General features: G+C 35.0%; 1 protein-coding gene across 1 annotated transcript in view; it reads left to right on the top strand.

The window, feature by feature from the left end:
- The window catches only part of bib (MIP channel family protein big brain), a 272918-nt gene extending 256296 nt beyond the window's left edge, over window positions 1-16622 (top strand). The window contains exons 3-5 of the mRNA XM_085946992.1: window positions 6520-6748; window positions 14403-14724; window positions 15918-16622. Coding sequence (XP_085803118.1) covers window positions 6520-6748; window positions 14403-14724; window positions 15918-16519 — 1153 coding nt within the window. The 3' untranslated portion in view covers window positions 16520-16622. The remainder of the gene's footprint in view (window positions 1-6519; window positions 6749-14402; window positions 14725-15917) is intronic.
- The last annotated feature ends 3260 nt before the right edge of the window (window positions 16623-19882 follow it).

Here is a 19882-nt window from a genome sequence, read left to right as displayed (position 1 = left end):
TTCTTAATTGCTTATTAATGTTTTAGTGCTTTAAAGAGGATAAGTGAAAACATTTAAAATATTTACGGTTGGTATATAAATAATAACGACATCATATATATACATACAGTCATACAAACTTATCTAAATAACGGTAAAAAATGGAACTACGAACTACCATATGGACGCCATTTTGAAAACGTCATTCGAATGTCAGATTCTGTCTAGGTGCGAGTCTTGATTGGATAGTTTTGGACAGTGGCTCCCCAATCCATTCTTTAGATAAGTTTGTGGGTATATTATACTGTTCATGAGTTCGTGGGATTATCGTCCTCATGGTCGTTTAGTTCCCCTTGGACACCAGTGTCTAATGTCTATGACTGTATTTGTCCAACAAATGTCCATGGGATATACGCCAATATTGGGAATTATTTCCATTCATCTAAAGCAGATACGTGTATGAATCGTCTATCGCGCATAAATAAATAGATACCTATGTGGTGATGTAAAAACTGACCCTATGTCATTTTTTAATTTATTATACCTTCGTCACCTATATGTACTTGTTTAATCCTCAGTAATACAATCATTATTTTATACAACCAGAATCGCCGAGCTGAATGCAGTACCTACCGATTAGCTAAGGGGTTTACAGAATTTAAATATGACATACCGATTTTATTTTATTTTTAATAAAGAGGGATTAATTCATTAACTACCTGTCAGATAAGATAATAATATAGAAGAGCTTTATCGAGGATTAAAGTGGATTTTGTAAAATAATGTTGGGATAAAAATTTATCGCAGTGATTTAGCTGAAACAGTAACGATTTGTTTTTCATATAATAACATAATAACTTTAACAATAATAACTTTCGAAATATAACACAATAATACTTATAATGTGATCCTTTATTATATTGAAATTGTCTTGATTATTTTTAATCAAAATGTTGATATTGTAGGTACAATTAAAAAATAATAAAATTATGTAAGGTAATTAAAAAAAAACATTGGGGTTGTATGGATACATCAATAAATTCAACTTGTGTCGAATAAGATGATTAATTAGTGTCCCGTAATATGTTTAGTTTATTATAAATTTTAATGCTTCAATTCAATAATACGGCTTACAGACTTATCTTATGATTCTTATGAGGGTAATTTATATTAGAACCCCTATTGCTTGTGAATGCATCCATCAATGAAATTTAAGTGAGTGGAGATGGTACTATTTCCGTGGGTTCATGGTCGTAAATAATAAAGAATAATTGAATCAATTTAATTAATAACTTCCTTTGTCTTGGGTCAGTTGTATGATCAGAAGTATATTCTAGCTCCATAGGGTTTAATATAAGAAATTATATTCCGCCCGCTCGACAAAATACTAAATATTTTTTATGCCAGATTAATGAATTTATTTATAATACGAGTATATTGACGATCCGGCATTTTTAACAATATACTTGTCACATCTGAGCGAAATACGACCGTTGTAAATTGTTTTAATAATAATTATGATCAACCAATTTTATTATTGGTGATACCTAAGTGAATTCGCGAAAAAGCTCCAACCGACCATTCTTGATAACGATGACATTACATTGTACATTGTTATGGAGAAAGCTCCTAAGTAGGTAAGTTACCTCACTAAATATGGTCGAAATACAATTAATTTACTACTACTTCACCATGTTAGATACTTGGATAATATTATATTGTATTAACAGAGTTTGTTTTTACGAGAAATGGATGTCAGCCACTTGCTCAACCTATTAGGTCCATACTGTGTCTCCAAACACAAATTGAAAAACATTAAACAATACTACTTATGTGTATTTGCCTGATCCAGGATTCAAACCTGGGATCCTCGACATTATAAACCTCATTAAAGCCTCTCGACCATCGTGGGCAGTTTATTGAACTACATAATAATATATATATATGGCAAAAATTCAAATGTTTGCATTTTTCAATATCATACACCCATTAAGTGGTACTTATTACAAATATTATGAGTTATGACTTAATAAGAATGATTTCAGGCTCAGTAAATAATTAATACATACTTACCTACAATTTGTTTATTTTTTATTGGTTTTTATGGCTGTATAATATGAATGCAGTGGATATTACTATACTCGCGGAAAATTAATCGGGCTTTATTTTACGACGCAATTAAGTTATAAACCTCATACATACTATAAGCCTAATAATGACGTAATAATGAATGGCGTGCAATAATATTATACGGTCGGTGGTAAAAATAATTCCAAACAAGCTTTGAAATTTACGGCGCTGAATAATGTAACTGTCTGTTTCAGCTTGCAATTTGCAATGGATATAGGTACGTATTTATAAATTGAACTGACACGGGAAGCTTACCGAGTTCAACGTTCAAACAGGATTACTGCATTAGAATCGATTATATTATAATAGACTTTACCGAAAACAGACACATATTATATTATTATGTCATTCTATTTTAGTCCAGTTTTACTTTCTCTACATGAATCTGCTCACCTATGCATGTGAAACATGGTCATATAATATAAGAGAGATCCTCTAAAAATGAAGGCTTGTTAGAATAACGTGGAAAGACCACAAAAGAATTCAATAAATAAAGAACCAGGTGCAATATTAAGTAAATGTCACCAAACTGAACCACATAATGAATTAATAAGATATAATTTTACAAAATAAAAAGAACTTTTTATATAAGTACCTACAACGTTTTTAAATTTTCTGTTGAATCATATAAACTTGACTTGACTAGCTTAAACGATCAAAAAAAAATTGTACTTGATAGAAATACTGAATAATGAAATGTCATTACATATTCATTTCCATAGTAACGCACGTATATATTATTTAATAATTTATTTGCTATGACCCCCTAGCAACCAATAATGGTATCAAAATAACTTTTCATACAAAACAGAATTAACTAAAAATGAATTCAATTTTACTTAAAGTTGGATCTTACCCAGCATGCCGCTCGACGAATGAATAACCACTGGATAGATTCAGTCATAGCATGGTATCGAAAGTGACATATCCATTACCATTGACGATCTGTACCTATACGTAACACTGTAACGAAGATGCGATAAACTGAAGATCGACCTGAGTGGAAGAAGCAGTGTGATGTTTCCGTGATCCCTGAATGTATTCTATTCTTTTTTGCAAATTTGGTGGCACACACAATAAATAGAATGAGGAACGACCCTGTGAAATGGGAAATTGTTCTAGATATAACTGAATATAAGATTTCTTTTGTTTCTGGTTTTCATATTCTCTATTCAAAATTTATATTTTTTCCGACTTTCTTACATAATATTAAAATCAGTTCCTTTGTTAACATCTCAATGCCTGTACTTTTTGAAATGGATAATATTCAATATTGAAAATACATCCTACATACATACCGTATGTAATATGTATGTAATACATGTACATATATAGCTATCTTTTTAGTACATCTTCCTTTTACGTAAATTGTGGCTTTAAGGGTTTTATTCTAATTGTTTATTAGTTAGTAAATTGCAAATAACCCACCTACGCAAAGTAACTAAACGCATAATAAAATTACGGCTTTCACGTCCCAGTTAATAAATAAATGTGAATACGAGAAAGGTTTTTAAAAACGCGCGGATTTCTTTTGGGTCCCCATAGCGTTTCCCGCTGGGTTTTGAAATCTGTTTTCTATGCAAATGAGGTAGCAGGGAATCTTATTAAAGTTCAAAATTTTTCAGTCGACATAAAACATTTTATGAGTTTATTATAGCCGAGGATAATATAAACCGTGAATAAGTACATCGGCGGTTAGATAAAAATTTCAATCTTGATAAGAAAATGAAGCTCTTATCAAAAATGCAAGCTAAACGGAAGAGCATAATGTTATGAAAAACCATTAATTTAAAATCGCTTTATTATAAATAATAACCTTAAAAATATACCCATGGGTAGATATAAATAATACTTACATCAAATGTGTTTTTAAAAAAACCTTCTTTTATAGATTATAAATGTATGAAATTGACGCAAAAGAAGGAATTCTGTTACTGATTAAGTTAGCTACAAATGACTTATCATTGCAAGTTCATTTGTAGAGAACTTCACACTTCTACTATGTACGACATTTCACTATAATTTCAGATTAACCCAATTAGTGAATTACATACATGATTATAATTATTATTATATGTAGATATTGCCAAAATAAACCTTAAATACTTAAATTCGTGGAATGGATTAGTAAGTGTAGAATTATATTTGACTTCAGTTTGACATTTCATATAGTGCGGAGTGCCGTATGAAAGCAAACATTTTCATATCAAAATTAGCTATACCTACCTAAATACCTGTGGAAAGATACTCCCCCCTTAATTTATTGTATGTAGGCAGTAAAAAGCAATACATTTCTCAGTATTTGTAAGATGAATTATCGCGTCGGCTATATAAACACAACAACAGATTTCAAATCAGAACGCTTATCAAAGCAGACATTTTGGTAGCTATACAATACCTGTTTAAATATACTACGTCATCAATTTTATGTAGGCAGCCAAATGCAATGCATTAACCAATATTTGAATATGAATAATCACGTAAAACACCGAGAAAGAGTACGTAGGTTATGTAAACAAAGCAACAGACTTCAGACCCGATCCCGAGCCACTATTTTCAATTTAATTGATGTGGGTATAATATTATTAATTATTTATGGAACTGTTTTGATCTGTAATTCCTTTTTTTAAATGTCGCGCGCTGTCTAGGTATATAGGTACTAATACGGATATATTATTATTTATTATGATCAAAGGTGTCATTGGATCATTTAAACCACATTCAAAACTCAAATAGAGTAAAGATATGAATATTAAAAAGGTTGATATGGATTGAATTTCACCTATTAGTATGGGCGAATATTGTTTGAATCTTTCACTTCTATTCGCCGACTCTGATCTTTGGATCAGGTATAAATCATTCTTATTTATTGTATGGTAGATTACATATTCATAATTAATATACCTGACGTACTCGTAGATATCACCTGTAAGTAATAATTATCAATTTTACAATTACTTGGCCGCAGAGGGTAGGTAAATTTGTCGCGTTATATTATTTATCTTCATAGTCAGATGGGGTCGACCCACTGCTGGGTAAAGGCCTCCCCATGTCTCATGTATTCTTCTCTGTCCCTAGTTCTTCGCTACTGCGAAAATCCGCCGAACTTAACAAATAAGTTCGTCGATCAAGCGGGGCTTAGGACGATCCGCTCCTATGATCGTTTAGTGCCGTGTATGACTTAATTTGCTCATCGGTTGTCTAGATTTCCGATTTGTATTTATTTTTAATTTAATATATTCATATAATATAATCCGATCACTCCTCACGCGTAGTGGCGATCTGTGGAACTACAATTCCCTATCTATCGTGATAAAACAATATCTCGTATGCCACATGACACTAATAATTATACATAAGATGAAAAAATCTATATAATCTGTATGATTCCATCAAATTTATCACGTATTTTTCGTATACTACTATTGATGTTAATAGTGAGAAAAGAAAATAAGAAATTTTATGCATTAATAGATAGTGTTTTTCATCTCGTATTTTGTGGTATACGGGGTATTGTTTTCTCATGCTAATTTGCGTCCATATTTATATAATATCTCAACAACCCATACTGTATACAGCGCTTCGAATATCGATATATTCCATTTACGTGAGGATGAGAGGGTGGACGACATTCTTTAAATAGTCTCACTGTACCTAATTTATAATATTTGTATTTAGTATATATTTTATACTTTCTCTTTTTTTAATGTTTTTTATTACTGTTAAATACTTCTTCCATGTCATTTTGTGAACGTTTTGAAATTGTAATTTGTAAAGTTCACTATAAATGTAAATAAATAAATTTGAATATTAATACTATCGACCGACGGTACCTTCTTCTTCGATGGCGCTACAGCTCAAGTCGAGCCCTGGCCTCCTCCACCGCCGTCCTCCAGCCGGAACTGTCCTCCGCATGTCTTTTCCAGTTCCTGATTTTTAGCAGCTGGTTGGCATCTTTCGTAATGTTATCACCCCATCGTGTGCGTGGCACCGTGGTACCGAGGGTACCTACTTGATGGAATTTGAATTTAAATTCTAATGGATTTAAGTTTTCTACTATTCCATTTAGGTCGTTTTTTGCGAACCGGGTTTCGCCTTTCGGCATCTTCAGGCGCCGTGTACACTCACCAAAGGTAAACCCACACTGACTGAAACCCGGGTCGCAAAAAACGACCTAAATGGAATAGTACTAAACTTATTACCTACTACTACTTATCCATTACAATTTAAATAAATTTGAATTTGAATGGAATCTTAGCAATAGCAATATGTTCGTTGTACGTAAAATATTTTCGAATGTTATCCAATATGATAAATCCTTTTAATCTAAAAATTCAGAGCCTTACCGTTTTATGAGTTTCAACAAGGTTTCAACATTCCCATATTAACAGTTCTTTCTGTTTCTTCCAGGGTGACGGTGCCAGGTTACCAGGGCAGTCTGCAGGCAGGTCTCTCGCCTCCTGCCGCCCAGCTGGCAGCGTGGGAGCGCTTCGGGTTGGAGTTCGTCCTGACCTTCATCGTCGTCTTCACGCACTGCGTATGCGCTGACAGACCGCCGCCTTCGTCGTCTCCCTCTGAATCAGCTCCCCCAGCATCCCTCGCAGTGGGCGCCGCATACAGCGCCTGCAGCTTAGTATCGGTGAGTGATGTTTGATGACTGTCTACAGTAGTGTTCTTCAACCGGTGGTCCGCGGACCGGCGCCGGTACGCAAGAATTTATTACCGGTCCGCGAAATATTTCACCATGCTATCATCCGACTATATCGCTACACGATTCAGGGAATTCGCACTAGATGAAATGCTGGGAGAATTTTTAAATGCTGCTGATATTAACCAGAAAGTCATATTCAATATCATAAGCCAACATTTAAAAGCGTTAGCCGAAAACTTTAATAAATATTTGTCTGAAAATTAAGATCTATGGATTAATAAATCCCTTTTTGGAAGACCCCACGGTGACCGCGCGGCTTAAGCGTTGGACTATAACGCCGTGAGTCCCAGGTTCGAATCTTGGGTCTGGCAAGTACACATATCGTTTTTCAATTTGTGTGTGAGTCAGGGTATGAACCTAATAGGTTGAGCAAGTGGCTGACATCCATTTCTCGTAAAAAAAACAAAATCTGTTAATACAAACCTCTACTCTGTGGAGGCCCATGTGATCCTATTTGGATCGGACATGGTCGAAAGAAAGAAGAAGAAAAGATTATATTATATTAAATTTACGCATTGTGAATAGAACGCAGGGTGCAGACACACGGCATTGCAGTGGACGTGCGTCGACGCAGTGTCTTATTTGATTCCAATTGCATCCGATTATAATCACTAATTGCAATGCCGTGTGTCTGGGCCCTAAGTTGTCATTCATAAGTTCTTTCCGCAATTACATGAATGTATGTGTCTGTGTGTGAAACGTTTAGGTACCTTCAATAAACGATAAGTCCATAAGCGTAGTATAGGCATAGCGCATGGAAAATGGAATAATTTAATAAGTAAACAAACAACGATATTTGCTATGCAATAGAGGTGATAAACTATAACATGGAAGCGACCGCATCGGCTGCTTCATAAAAAACCACCACTGCTCTCAAAAGTTGCAACATTTGTATACGTTTCTTTATTTGCCGCCCTTTACAGTGTGCCACCCCTATACAACGTATAGCCTGCCTACCTCTATGGAACGTCTCTGTGTGGCAATTACGACCAAGGGTAACAGCTTTCAACTGGACCTCTTTTGTAGAATGTATGGTAAAATTCATTTTGTCAGTAGGTACGTCCCATCATCAATCATTAATTTCGGCCATTCATAAACAGAGATCTATAATTTCGTGTTTCGTGTTTTGCTCTGCATGTTTGCTACATCGGGTTTCAGCAGTGCGCTGCCACACGGCACCCTATGCGGGACCTGAATGTCTGACAAATCTAAACATTCTAAACTACGCGGTTGTCCCTTTTTACACAAAAGGCATAAAAAATCCAGGTGAGCGCATTTCCTGTGGCGGCACGTGATACCAACAAAGCAAAGCTGATACCAAAAGGTAGTCTCCTTTTCCTTTGCGAGCTCCCAATACAAAGAACACAAATTACAGTGATGGACGTTACGTTGCGTTATATTGTAATGTAATGCGATTGTGCAGGGTTCTGTGTCCACTGCGTAGCTTCCATGTCATGCTTTTAAAACATTTAATGAATAAAATTTAACATTATACAACGGGCAAACGGCTTTTAATGCAAGTCACGATTCTTTAAATTTCACGGTTCCAATAGCCTCCTCATTCGGATATTGATTTAATTAGGAACGTTTAAAGACAGAATTCGATTAACGCTAACATGTTTCTAAATTATTTTGAATAACTCAAAATAATATTAGTTACGCTATTGTGAGAATGTGTTTTTTTACTGAACTATTGAAAAGCTATGAATGGGTAAAGCATGGCCCCCACATCCTGAAGCGGACCCCCAGACCAGGATCTTTGGCGGGCCCCCCTACCCATCGCTTAGGTTAAAGGTAGTCTATCACACTAAATGATTAAATGTTTTTTTCAATAAGGGAAAATAGCGCCGCAGACGACTTTTTTACCATTAGAGCAAATTTAAGATGTGTGTTTATCTCATTTATCTGGCGACTCACCACGCCGGACCCCCCTGTCAGCCCCCCGCTCCCCTTATGGGGGCCATGGGGTAAAGGGATAAAAGGCATGATGTCACTAAATTTGTCAAATCGAGAATTAAATAGGTACCATTAGCAAGTTTACCGTACCTAGTTTAAAATTATACAGCAAAAGCCTTAGATTCATAGGATATTCAAGTTTGTAATTTCACTCAAAAATTCCCCCCTTTTGCATTGTAAGTTAGTAATGTTTTTTTTTTCAATTTTTTTAAAATCAAAACATTTCGATTGTTTTTGATTGTGCTTTATGTACATGTTCTATATATCGAATGACTTGATTTTTTTTCTAGCAGACACAATCCCTTGTTAACTTAAAATATTTACCTACTTACTAACTTTTGTCAGCAACTTAATGATTTTATGTCCGGCGAAAGAGTTGAACGGTATGCAATTATTAATAAAATAAATATTACTTAAATAATACATAGGTGATTAATTATTATTACAATCCGTCCAATTCAAATGTTGGATCATATATAATGGAGAATCAAATTTAAATATAGAGACACGATATCATACAATTCACCATTGGTCGTTGGTGGTTCCTGTTTTTCTACTTTCTCCAACGATATTAAATTTTCTGTTGTAAATAGTCCACGAAACCTCTTTAAATCATATAAATATAATAAAAAAGCGAATCCCGGAAGTTTGAGAGAGGCAACTTGCAGCTGCCGTTTCGGAATTAAAATATTAAAATCTTTCGGCAAAGGAATAAATAAAGAGTTGCGGTCAGCAGGCAGGCACCTGGCGATTTATTCAGCAGGACGGAACTTACATAACATTATTGTACTTAATAATAATTAATTTTATAATAACATATTTCGTATTATAATAATGTATTATTAAAAAATGTGACCCTTTTACGTTGATTTTTTAAAGCCAACTTCTAACTATATTTTTAATACCACGGATTCATTCTCTTTCGAATAAATAGTTATTCTATTGACATGTTCAATACCTTCGTCAGGCACTCCAGTAGGTCATTTTTTTCATTATCCAAATACTAGAACTAGATAATAATAATATATTCGTATCGTCTCTTTAGAAAATATTATGACAATATTTTATTGAATATACAATAATATAGTCTCAGTAGGATTCGAACCTAGACTCCTCGATATTCGCGCCCATCTGCATTGACTACTGTACCTTATGTGTGTTAAATAAAATAATTTTATATTCTTAAACCTTGTATCTTGAATATAAAAAATAGTTTATTAAAATGTTTTATCATTTATCGTAAGTAGGTGCCAGTTTATTTTACCGAACCAAGGAACGGTCGTTGGCTCCCTCTTGAACGTGTCTCTCTGCACCGGCCACTCCTTGGTTCGGCAGGCTTCATACACATTACTAACATAAATAATAATACATATCATACATATTATAAAGATGTGTCATTTTACAACGTTTTTATTTGCTCGTATTCTTATTTGTCCGGTGGTTGTTTATCCAGTACAAATCTTACAATCGATTTTTAACTAATTTCCCGACTAGTTAGACATTTGAAACTTTTAGAATATATATCAGAACACGATGCCAATGCATTCTTTTAATACGTTTATCCATCTTTAAGTAGACTTGAATTCATTTTCAGTTAATTCTGTCTTGTATGAAAAGTTATTTCGGAAGAAATCCGTAATCCAATCCACTATTATTGGTTGCTGAGTGGGTGGTTCTAGCAACTAAATTATTAATATATACGTGCGTTACTATGGAAATCAAAATGACGTTTCAGTATTCTATATTATTTGTTTGTTTGTTTTTTATTTTCTTCATATCAAGTACAAGTTGAGCATAATAATTCAACAGAAAATTTAAAAACGTAAGTATATAAAAAGTTCTTTTTATCTTGTAATTATTTATTTCAGGCTATTTAATTTTGCACACAGGTGGCTGTACTCCTGATTATGGATTATATGGTATTTGCAGATAGGTTTATAATAATATTGTATTATAATTATTCCTACTCATCATGATTCATCTAATTCGGACCTGATTGTTGAAATCAAACATCTCCGCGCAACTAATTCCTGGGTAGCAGAATTTGCTATAGAATAGAATCGTCTAATCCCTGATCAAAGATCGCCTTGATGGTGGTCAAACTCCGATGGCACGAGAAAATTAAGCTAAGATTATTGATATCCTTGACTTACCTATTACGTTATAGAAAATGCAAAATGGTTTGTCATTTTATCAAAATGCGGCCCTTGCAACCGTACGTCAGATCATCACAGGAGATGCACTTTTGTGCAGTCTTTCCCTTTGGAAGCCAAATAATAATAAGTGCAGTCTCTCTTCATCTTGCACAGCTTTCAGGGTTCGCTCTAAATAAATGAACACTTAATCAAACATTCAAATAATATATTATAAAATATGTATGAGAACGTAATATAAGAATGTTGTTGTCTTTCTCTTGTAATAGCGCCTGTACACGTGCATGGATTTACTGGCAGCAATACTGTGTATTTTAAACTATCGGGGCAATAACTCTTTACACGTAAAATTGCTGACTGTCTCTCCAATCTCATTCTTCAAGAGTAAGCGAGACGCGATGTTGACATTTTATGTTATCGGTTAACCTCAAACTGAGTCTGCGCGGCTCGTTTTTTTACAGACAGTTTCGCCACTATCTTTCTACTGCGCAGACGCAGATCCAAAAAATCCTGACTTGCATGGAAGCTTCCGAACTTTTTTGATTCATGCATTCAATCTTGCTACTTGCATGACAATACGTGTTTACACGTACATTTTCTTGTTATGGCTACGATAATACGTACTGTCAGCAGTAAATCCTTCTTCTTTTTCGGCCATATCCGCAGCTTAGTTGGAGTATATGGACACCACGCGGAGCTTCCAAAAATCCCTGTCGCTCGCCAGTCTTCTTGCTTCATTCCAGGTCAAACCATCATCCCGTAGCTCCGCCGTATACACTCTATAAATAGTATTTAGCGGCCTTCGGAATCCGGTCGGCAGTAAATCCATGCACCTGAAACGGGGTATAAATGTAAGGAGATATTAGCAGTTTACGGGCGATATAATAATATTATTAATGTAGTTATTTATGTCACTCAGATTTAATATAAGTCCTATTACATGTTATAATATTAAATTTGGTGTTGTAAGCATGTGCCAATCTTCCTAAATAATGTATAGAGATTTTTACTGAATCTTCGGGTATCTACAATAATAGCATAAAATTATTCATCCGAAAATAAGAATAGGCAAAATCCCTTCGCAAACAACATGTAACGTAATCATAAATACAATAGTCTTAAATTCGTTATTTTCATAAGAATGGACAACCCTAATCAATTATTGTCTGCTCTCTCTCTCTTTATTTGTCCCGTCCTTTCATTGGGTGTGTAGGTATGATAATAATTGGGGACGAGTAGGTATACGAATTTGTGTCCGCATACCTGGGCGGCAGGTGCTGCTGCTACCTTCCACCAGGTGATTCGTACAATCGTACACCATATCCAATGCCAGTGAAGTATCATGAAAAAAACCGATAAAAAAATAATTTCAACAAATTACACTCCTGTAAAGTCGCAAATCGTCAATAAAGCTCTTTTGGCTTAGGATTGCCAATAATAGTTTATTATCCTACTCAGTTGTATAAAATACAAAAATGTAGATATAAACACACCACATAACTATAAGAACTATAACTTGACTGATAATATGACAGAGAAAATGATGCGATAGGCTTCATGTAAGAGTGGTCAGAAATAATAATTAAATTTACGTACTCTACGTCAGTGTTTCCCAACGTGGCGTACGCCCCACCGGGAGGCAATTTGAATATTTTGGGGGGCAATGTGCAAATCATTAATAGTTGGTACATTTTTTTTGTTAAACGCATTTTCGTAAATATTTTTTTGATATTGGAACCATGACTTTCCGAGAAAATTACTGTTGCCATTCCCATCATATTATTTTGTCGAATGTAGTGCTTTGATTTGATTTTGAATTTGATTTGATTTGAACTGATTCGTGAAAATTTTTGAAGCGTTGAAGTGGGCATGGCACAAATAAGGTTGGGATTACGCTGGGATATATAATTCATCTGCAATAGAAGAAATCGTAAAATAGGTACGCAATTTCAAGCTTAAGTTGTTCCACTATTTATAATACAATATACTCGATTTGTTTTTCTTTGACAAAATTCTCTTCGAAAGTTAATACCTAGATTTTATGTATTATTTTAAATACAGTGACGATGCAGTATTTTTATCATTTGGAACCATTGAAATAATGCGGAATGTTGTATTTTTCATTATTGGATGCGTATATCTATACTAATCGTGATTTTTTATTATTTTATACCCTTTGCAAATTGGCAAATAAATGTCATAGCAGGCAGTTAGTAGTGTGAAGTTCTCTGTAAATGAACTTGTAATGCGAAGTCACCTGTAGGTAACTTAATCAGTGGACTGGAGGTCCTTTTATGCTTAAATTTCATACATTTAGGCTCCACTTCTATTTAATAAGGTTTTTTCAACATTTTTGGTTACACCGTAGTTTTTCCAGAGATTATAGTTCAACCACTTGCGTTAATTGACTTATATCTGACATAATTATTAGTGAAGGTGTGTTAAGGCGTTATTTTAGTAAATAAAAATCTCTGTATTATGTACGCCACTGGACTATTCATAAATAAGAAGCGATTTGTTTTGAATACGAATTCGGCGGGATCGCTTATTTTAATTACCGACCGGTGTTTTGTATTGCCAAATGAATAATTTCTCAATTTTTTATGTAAATATACCTATTAACTATTAGTACTTACCAATTTCTGCGGAAAATAAATTAGGGTTTTCGTCACTCGATGTTGTGTACCTATCAGTTACATTGAATTATATTTTATAGCTTTATGTTTTATAAGGTTACATACATGTAAATTGTACGATTGTAAGACATTTCACCGTGGCACAGTTCGCCTTGAGCTTTCTTACCGGAAAGAGATGATCGTATACTATACGGTCTCCAATTTTATTAGATTCAATTAATTCAATTTTCATAGCTGATTTTAGCAAAATTCATGAATTTAAGAATGAAAACCTAACCTAACAAATACTCCAGTATATTTATTGGCTATTATCAAAATTTGTTTGCTGCTGGCTTCCTGTAAACTTGTAAAGTGTAAACCGACAAGAACCGTGTTTAATTTAGACATAAATTTTATGTTAGTAGGTACTATACTACCCAAAGAGGTTGGACGGTCTTTAATATACGGTCATATATTTCCAATACAACATTTCACGGTGAATGTATACGGCGAACTGCATACGTACAAATTTCCAGACACGGTTTTATAATAGCTAATATTTATTTTAACGAACAGTTTTTCTATTAAAGATTTTGAATATGTTCTGAATTTTAAAATTAAGTACAATAATTAAAATAATAAAAATGGAAAAAAAATAATAACTAATAGGTTTTGTTCTTAAAAAAATTGATTCATGCAATAGATCGCAATTAATGGTCTAGTAGCAGCAGGTCCCACGTCTTCTATACGTTTTATGTTTGTTTTATTGTACCTACTGAATTAATTTTGTGAAGATTAATGACCCATAATTATTATTTGGAACACGTAATGAATGTTTTCCTTGTTTTTCCATTGCAGCTGCCGTACTTGAACCCGGCGCGCGCCCTCGGCCCGTCTTTTGTGCTGAACCGCTGGGACGGGCACTGGGTGCAGTGGGCTGGACCCATAGCCGGCGGAGTCGCGGCGGCACTCCTTCACGAGGTGGTCTTCAGCGGTCGCCGGCGAATGCGAGGTTCGGGCTCGGCCGACGGAGACTCTTCCAGCGTGCAGTCTGACGAGGATGCGTACGACGATCTGGACAAGCCTCAGCAGCCGCACCACGGAGCCGTCGGTGTCAAGTTCCCCGCTGCAGCATATTCTGCCTACAGACCGGCGCCTTCGCATCTGCCCAATCCTGTCGGTGAGTGTACAGACATTTTGCAATTGTTAAGTCACCTTAATAATAATATGGTGGTTATACCTATAACTTTTATTTTAGCAATTCTAGCCTATTTTCAAAATAAAGATTCCTCAAATTAAATCTTCATAGAAAATTTTAGAGAAAATGTAAGCTACTATTTTCTCATTGTGTAATAATTATCTATTCCATCATGGCTTTACTAATTATATCATGATTGTTAACTTTTCTCTCCACCACATATTTTATGCTGGTGTATATATTATAGTATGTATATAATTGCATACACAGAAAAATAGTTTTGGGGTGGGGATGCATTTTGATTTGGGTGGATTTTTAAGGGGGCGGTATGCGAGGTTAATAAAATCCAGCAGGTGCCACTGACTTCCACATTTCCGCCTACTATTTATAACTTCTCATCACTTAAACCGCGGAATCGCACTTTTTTCGACACATTCCCCATACCCAGACACTCTTCACTTTGAGTCTAGCGATGGCCTATAGTTATTGGAAACTGTCATAAATTATTAGCATCGTTTGTGACATCCGCCCAGCCCTGTCAAGTCATACCATTTCTGAATATTAAGGTAAACATTAGATGTCCTAGATAGTTAGACCAATTCCAGTCTTCCAGTGGCTACAGGTTTTTGCGTGTTATAGAATGCCAAGAGGAGCCCACGATGGCCGCGCGGCTTAAACATCGACCTATAGCGTCGTCGGTTCCAGGTTCGAGTCCTGGATCTGGCAAGTACAATGCACATACTGTTTTTCATTTTGTGTATGAGTCAGAGTATGGACCTAATAGGTTGAGCAAATGGCTGACATCCATTTCTCGTAAAAGTTAATACAAACCTCTACTCTGTGGAGGCCCATATTATGATCTTATTAGGATTGGACATGGTCGGAAAAAAAGAGTAGTGGAGCCAACCCATTCAGAGGATTTCGACAGCAAAATTATCCGGGTCACGATTCTCAGCATTGAATTTTTGATGAAGAAGTAATATTCTATTAACCGAAAACCCTCCCCACCCTCGTGTGTGCACCTGGTTGCATAATGTACGTTAGGCTCTCTTTAAAGTTATGCTGAGAGTATTGGAGAACCATTTTCCTATTACATCGGTTGGCATGCACCAGACCTTGAGTATGTGTGGTTCCTATTTTGATTTAATCTATTATTACTTATTTTCAAATTTCAGGTCTCGGCGGATATTGTCCGACATTGGCATCTGGCACCGGTTTATACCCCGGAGGTGGACCGTCGGCCGCCAAGCTGGAGCGCGTGGAATCACTCTACGGAGGCACACGCTCCCTATACTGCAAGTCGCCGACTCTGACCCGAGCGAACCTTCACCGCTCACAGTCCGTGTACAGCAAACCACCGAGAGTAAACGCCGCACCCGCCCCCGGCCCTCTGCTTCCGGCCAGGGATCTCTACCGGCTCGACCACCAAGTCGTCAATCAAAACGCTCACAACCAAATACAAGCCAGAGAATCCGCCTATGCCACGAGACCTCTGAACCCCGCGGCGCGAGAGGCGTCTCCGGCGACGTACGGTCAAAGACAAAACCCCACAGGAGGCACCGCCAGCAATCATAACAATCCGGACGCTAGAGAAGAGGCTCCCAAGATGTCCAGGCGACCGGACAGCATGTACGGCATGGTGGTCTCACAGCCGCGCAGAAATCAGTCAGCGCAGTCCGACGATTCCTCGTATGGATCTTATCGCGGAGGACCGGGCGGTGGAGTTGCCGGCGTGGTGCCCTACCACCTACCGCCTCCTGCTACGCACCAATATTAAATCAAACATAATATAAATATAGCCGGTGCCCGACTACTACCCCACAAGATGCGACGAGTGTGTATTCAATGAGATTACGTGTGCCCGGCGAAAGACAATTATTTGCCCCTTTGACATTATCTGATTTAAAAATATTTAAATCACTTTCTTTTATTTTCGTATTCTGATGTTGGAGGGTGTACCTAACATTTATGGCATGGTATAAATGAATGATAGACTGATGTCCTAATTATTTAGGAAAATTAATTTTATATGTTGTCCTCTTTCTCCCATAATGTTGAATAAAAATTATAGCTATTAAGAATCTAAAGATTAAAAATTATACATAATTGTATTTCCTTGTAACCCAAAATTACCAAAAACTCTGAACATATTATTATTAGTACCTACCTCTCCTGTCTTATGAAATAAATCAGTGTTTTGAAAATCACAATCTTATAGATTTTACACATTGTATAATATCTATCCTATACGACAATTTATTTTTAATTTTGCTCCTCAATCCATTGTGTTGCCTCGCGAGGTTTCTTGCAACAGATTGTTTTTGAAAAATGATTGTTAGCCATTCTTTCAACATAGTAAGTTATCATTTTAGATACACTATTAATGAATACTATGATTACCAACCTCAAACTTTACACCTACCTCTAAGTTTAAGATAACGTTTAGTTTATATCTAGAGATAAAACGCTGTAATTATAATGGATTTTAATAATTTATAAGGTGCGAATCCAAGTGTTAATTTTCGACTAAGTAATGTTTTTTATATAATCAGTTTTTCTAGCAATAACAAATAAGAAATCTGAATAAAAAAACTCTTAAGGGAAAGATGTCATCTTTAAAGTATATAGAACATAATCTATCTATTACATAATATTAATTTAAAGTACATTAATATTTAAGGTTAAAACAGCATTGTTCAAAGATATTTATGAACAATTTGTGAGATTTTTATATAATATAATACTCATGTCCTGTGAATGGACTTTCTGATTTCATATTTCTATTTAAGTACTTACCAGTGGAAAAAAAACAAAAACGAAGCTTATTTACATAATACCTACAGATAATTTTGTTATTTTTAGTACTGTTTAATAAGTTACATCAGTGTCTGCTAAACTGTGTGCCACAGCACACAAGTAGTCGAGGTTCCAGGTGTGCTGCGAAAATTTTGTCAGAAGTGCAGAAGAAAATTTAATAGACATAAAAAACGATCCTGTGCACAAAGCCTCATTTTCTGAGCTAGAATTGTCAGCATTTCGGAGTCGAAATCCTCGATTAGCTACTACCTTCATTAAATGTATGTAGACGTTTGGATCGTCCATATCCAATGGGGATGAATCAAAAAACCGGGAATGAGATAAGGAGTTACATATTTTTTTAAGATAATTCTTTCTCAAAAACAATTCTATAACCGAATGGTGTCAGATTCTTCTGGCAGTGCAAGCGACTCATTTAGGTGTTGGTATCATTACTTTCAAATGCCACTAACACCAAAATGATTTCGTCGTGGCCACAAGAATCTGCCCTTTCTTACCTACATGTTGATAGAACAATATTATTTTATTGCTATCTATACTAAGTTTGTTTTTTTATTCATATTTAATAAAGCATACCTATTATGTAACTGGTGGGGGGGGGGGAATTTTATGTGGTGTCCTACGAAACAAATTCCCATTCTCTTTGGCAGACACTGTGTTGAATGAACTAATCTTAATTCCAGAGTCGTAGTGATATAGTAGGCGACCCCTGCAAAAGACTAGAGTGCCTGTTTTGTTGACCCTGACTTATGTCAATTTGTATTTGCATTTTGATGAAATTATCATAATTACGCACATGCAGTGTTGCTAATTAATTACGTATGTACTAGTGAATTTTGATTGTCCATCTTATTTTTGACTGATTTTTTTAGAATCTAAATAGAACATTCGAAAACACTGCATACGTGTTACGATATTCACCAAACCCATGTATCAGTTTCAAGATGAGTTCCTGTGAGTGTATGTATTTCGTATGAGTAATACTGTAAATAAATTAATATTTAAATCTGCCGCCCAAATTTTCACTATGGCTCTGCTATAAAATTCCATTACAATTGGAATGTATTATGCATTTGTCGATCAAACAATGTTTTTACTAAAATGATATAATAAATAATATATTATATTTAATTTTTTTCAAGACTTTTCTAATGGTAGGTATTTCTGAAGTTGTCAAAATTATGTATTTTAAAATGTTACTTTGCTAAAAGATTCATCTCAAAGTAACGTTGATCGATACTTATTTACTAAAATATTTCTCATTTAACTTGAGGATTTATTATTTATTTTTATGGATACCTACATTTATCTTAAATTATTAATGCATAACATAATCCAATTATAAATTGCAGTCTTCCTTGCACAATATAAATTTCTTTTACTAACTCAATCTAATAAGTTGTCCATATTTCAGTGAGACTTTATAAAATAAGAATATTGCATCTCCTATTGATGCAGTTTTTGATTATATAATTTTCATGACAAGAATGAGCGTGTTCATTTTAATAATAGATTATTTTGATCATTGAATATACTTATATTCGTATTATTAAAGCATTTTAATAGTTCATTATAATTATTAATTGATTTATAGTGTATGTATTACTTCAATAAGGAAAAAATTGGGCTCAGAACATTGACTGCTTTCTTCCCTATTTATATAGGTAGACATTGTATGAAATGTGTCCATTATTTTATTGTAATTGAGGAGCTGAGTATTATAAGAAAAAATGTGAATATGTGACCAAGTTGAGGAAAACGGCATCGATCTTTTAACTATCACGCACAAGTAAATGAAACTGCTTTTAACTCATTTTATACATATAATAATATGCCATCTTGTAAGGGATGGAATCCTCTTTCTTCCTTTCCTTTCATTTATAAATTATAAGTCGTGGGTTCGACGAAGTGTGTATGGTATATTTTATCTTTCAACTCTTTACATTACAATAATTTGATACAACGCGAAGTTTGCGGGGTAATTTATACTGAAACTACTGCACAGTCAGACTATATACCTAGTTTAATCGAATAGCTCACTTGACTCTGATAGGGCTTACGGTTAACCGCGTTTATCCGTTTTCAGATTGCAAGCAAGGCTACTGTAGTGAACTAGGTGAATTAGATCTCTTGACAAAGCCAAGCTCGACTCAATTCTAATTGATAACTGAAGGCCAAACATCGCCTTATATAGTCAAATAGGCGTAAAATAAATGTGGGAGCGCCCGGACGGTGCGGTATGCGGCGTCCGATGAGTGAAAGTTAAAGTATTCGAAGGCCCCGCCCTGTAATCTGTATTTTTTAATCCTCAGCCCCTCTTATT

This window comes from Rhyacophila brunnea, unplaced genomic scaffold (genome assembly GCF_057557595.1).
Source record: "Rhyacophila brunnea isolate RB1 unplaced genomic scaffold, BYU_Rbru_1.0 scaffold_2, whole genome shotgun sequence".
NCBI classification, from domain to species: Eukaryota; Metazoa; Arthropoda; class Insecta; order Trichoptera; family Rhyacophilidae; genus Rhyacophila; species Rhyacophila brunnea.
This window is presented reverse-complemented; position numbering and strand designations above follow the sequence as displayed.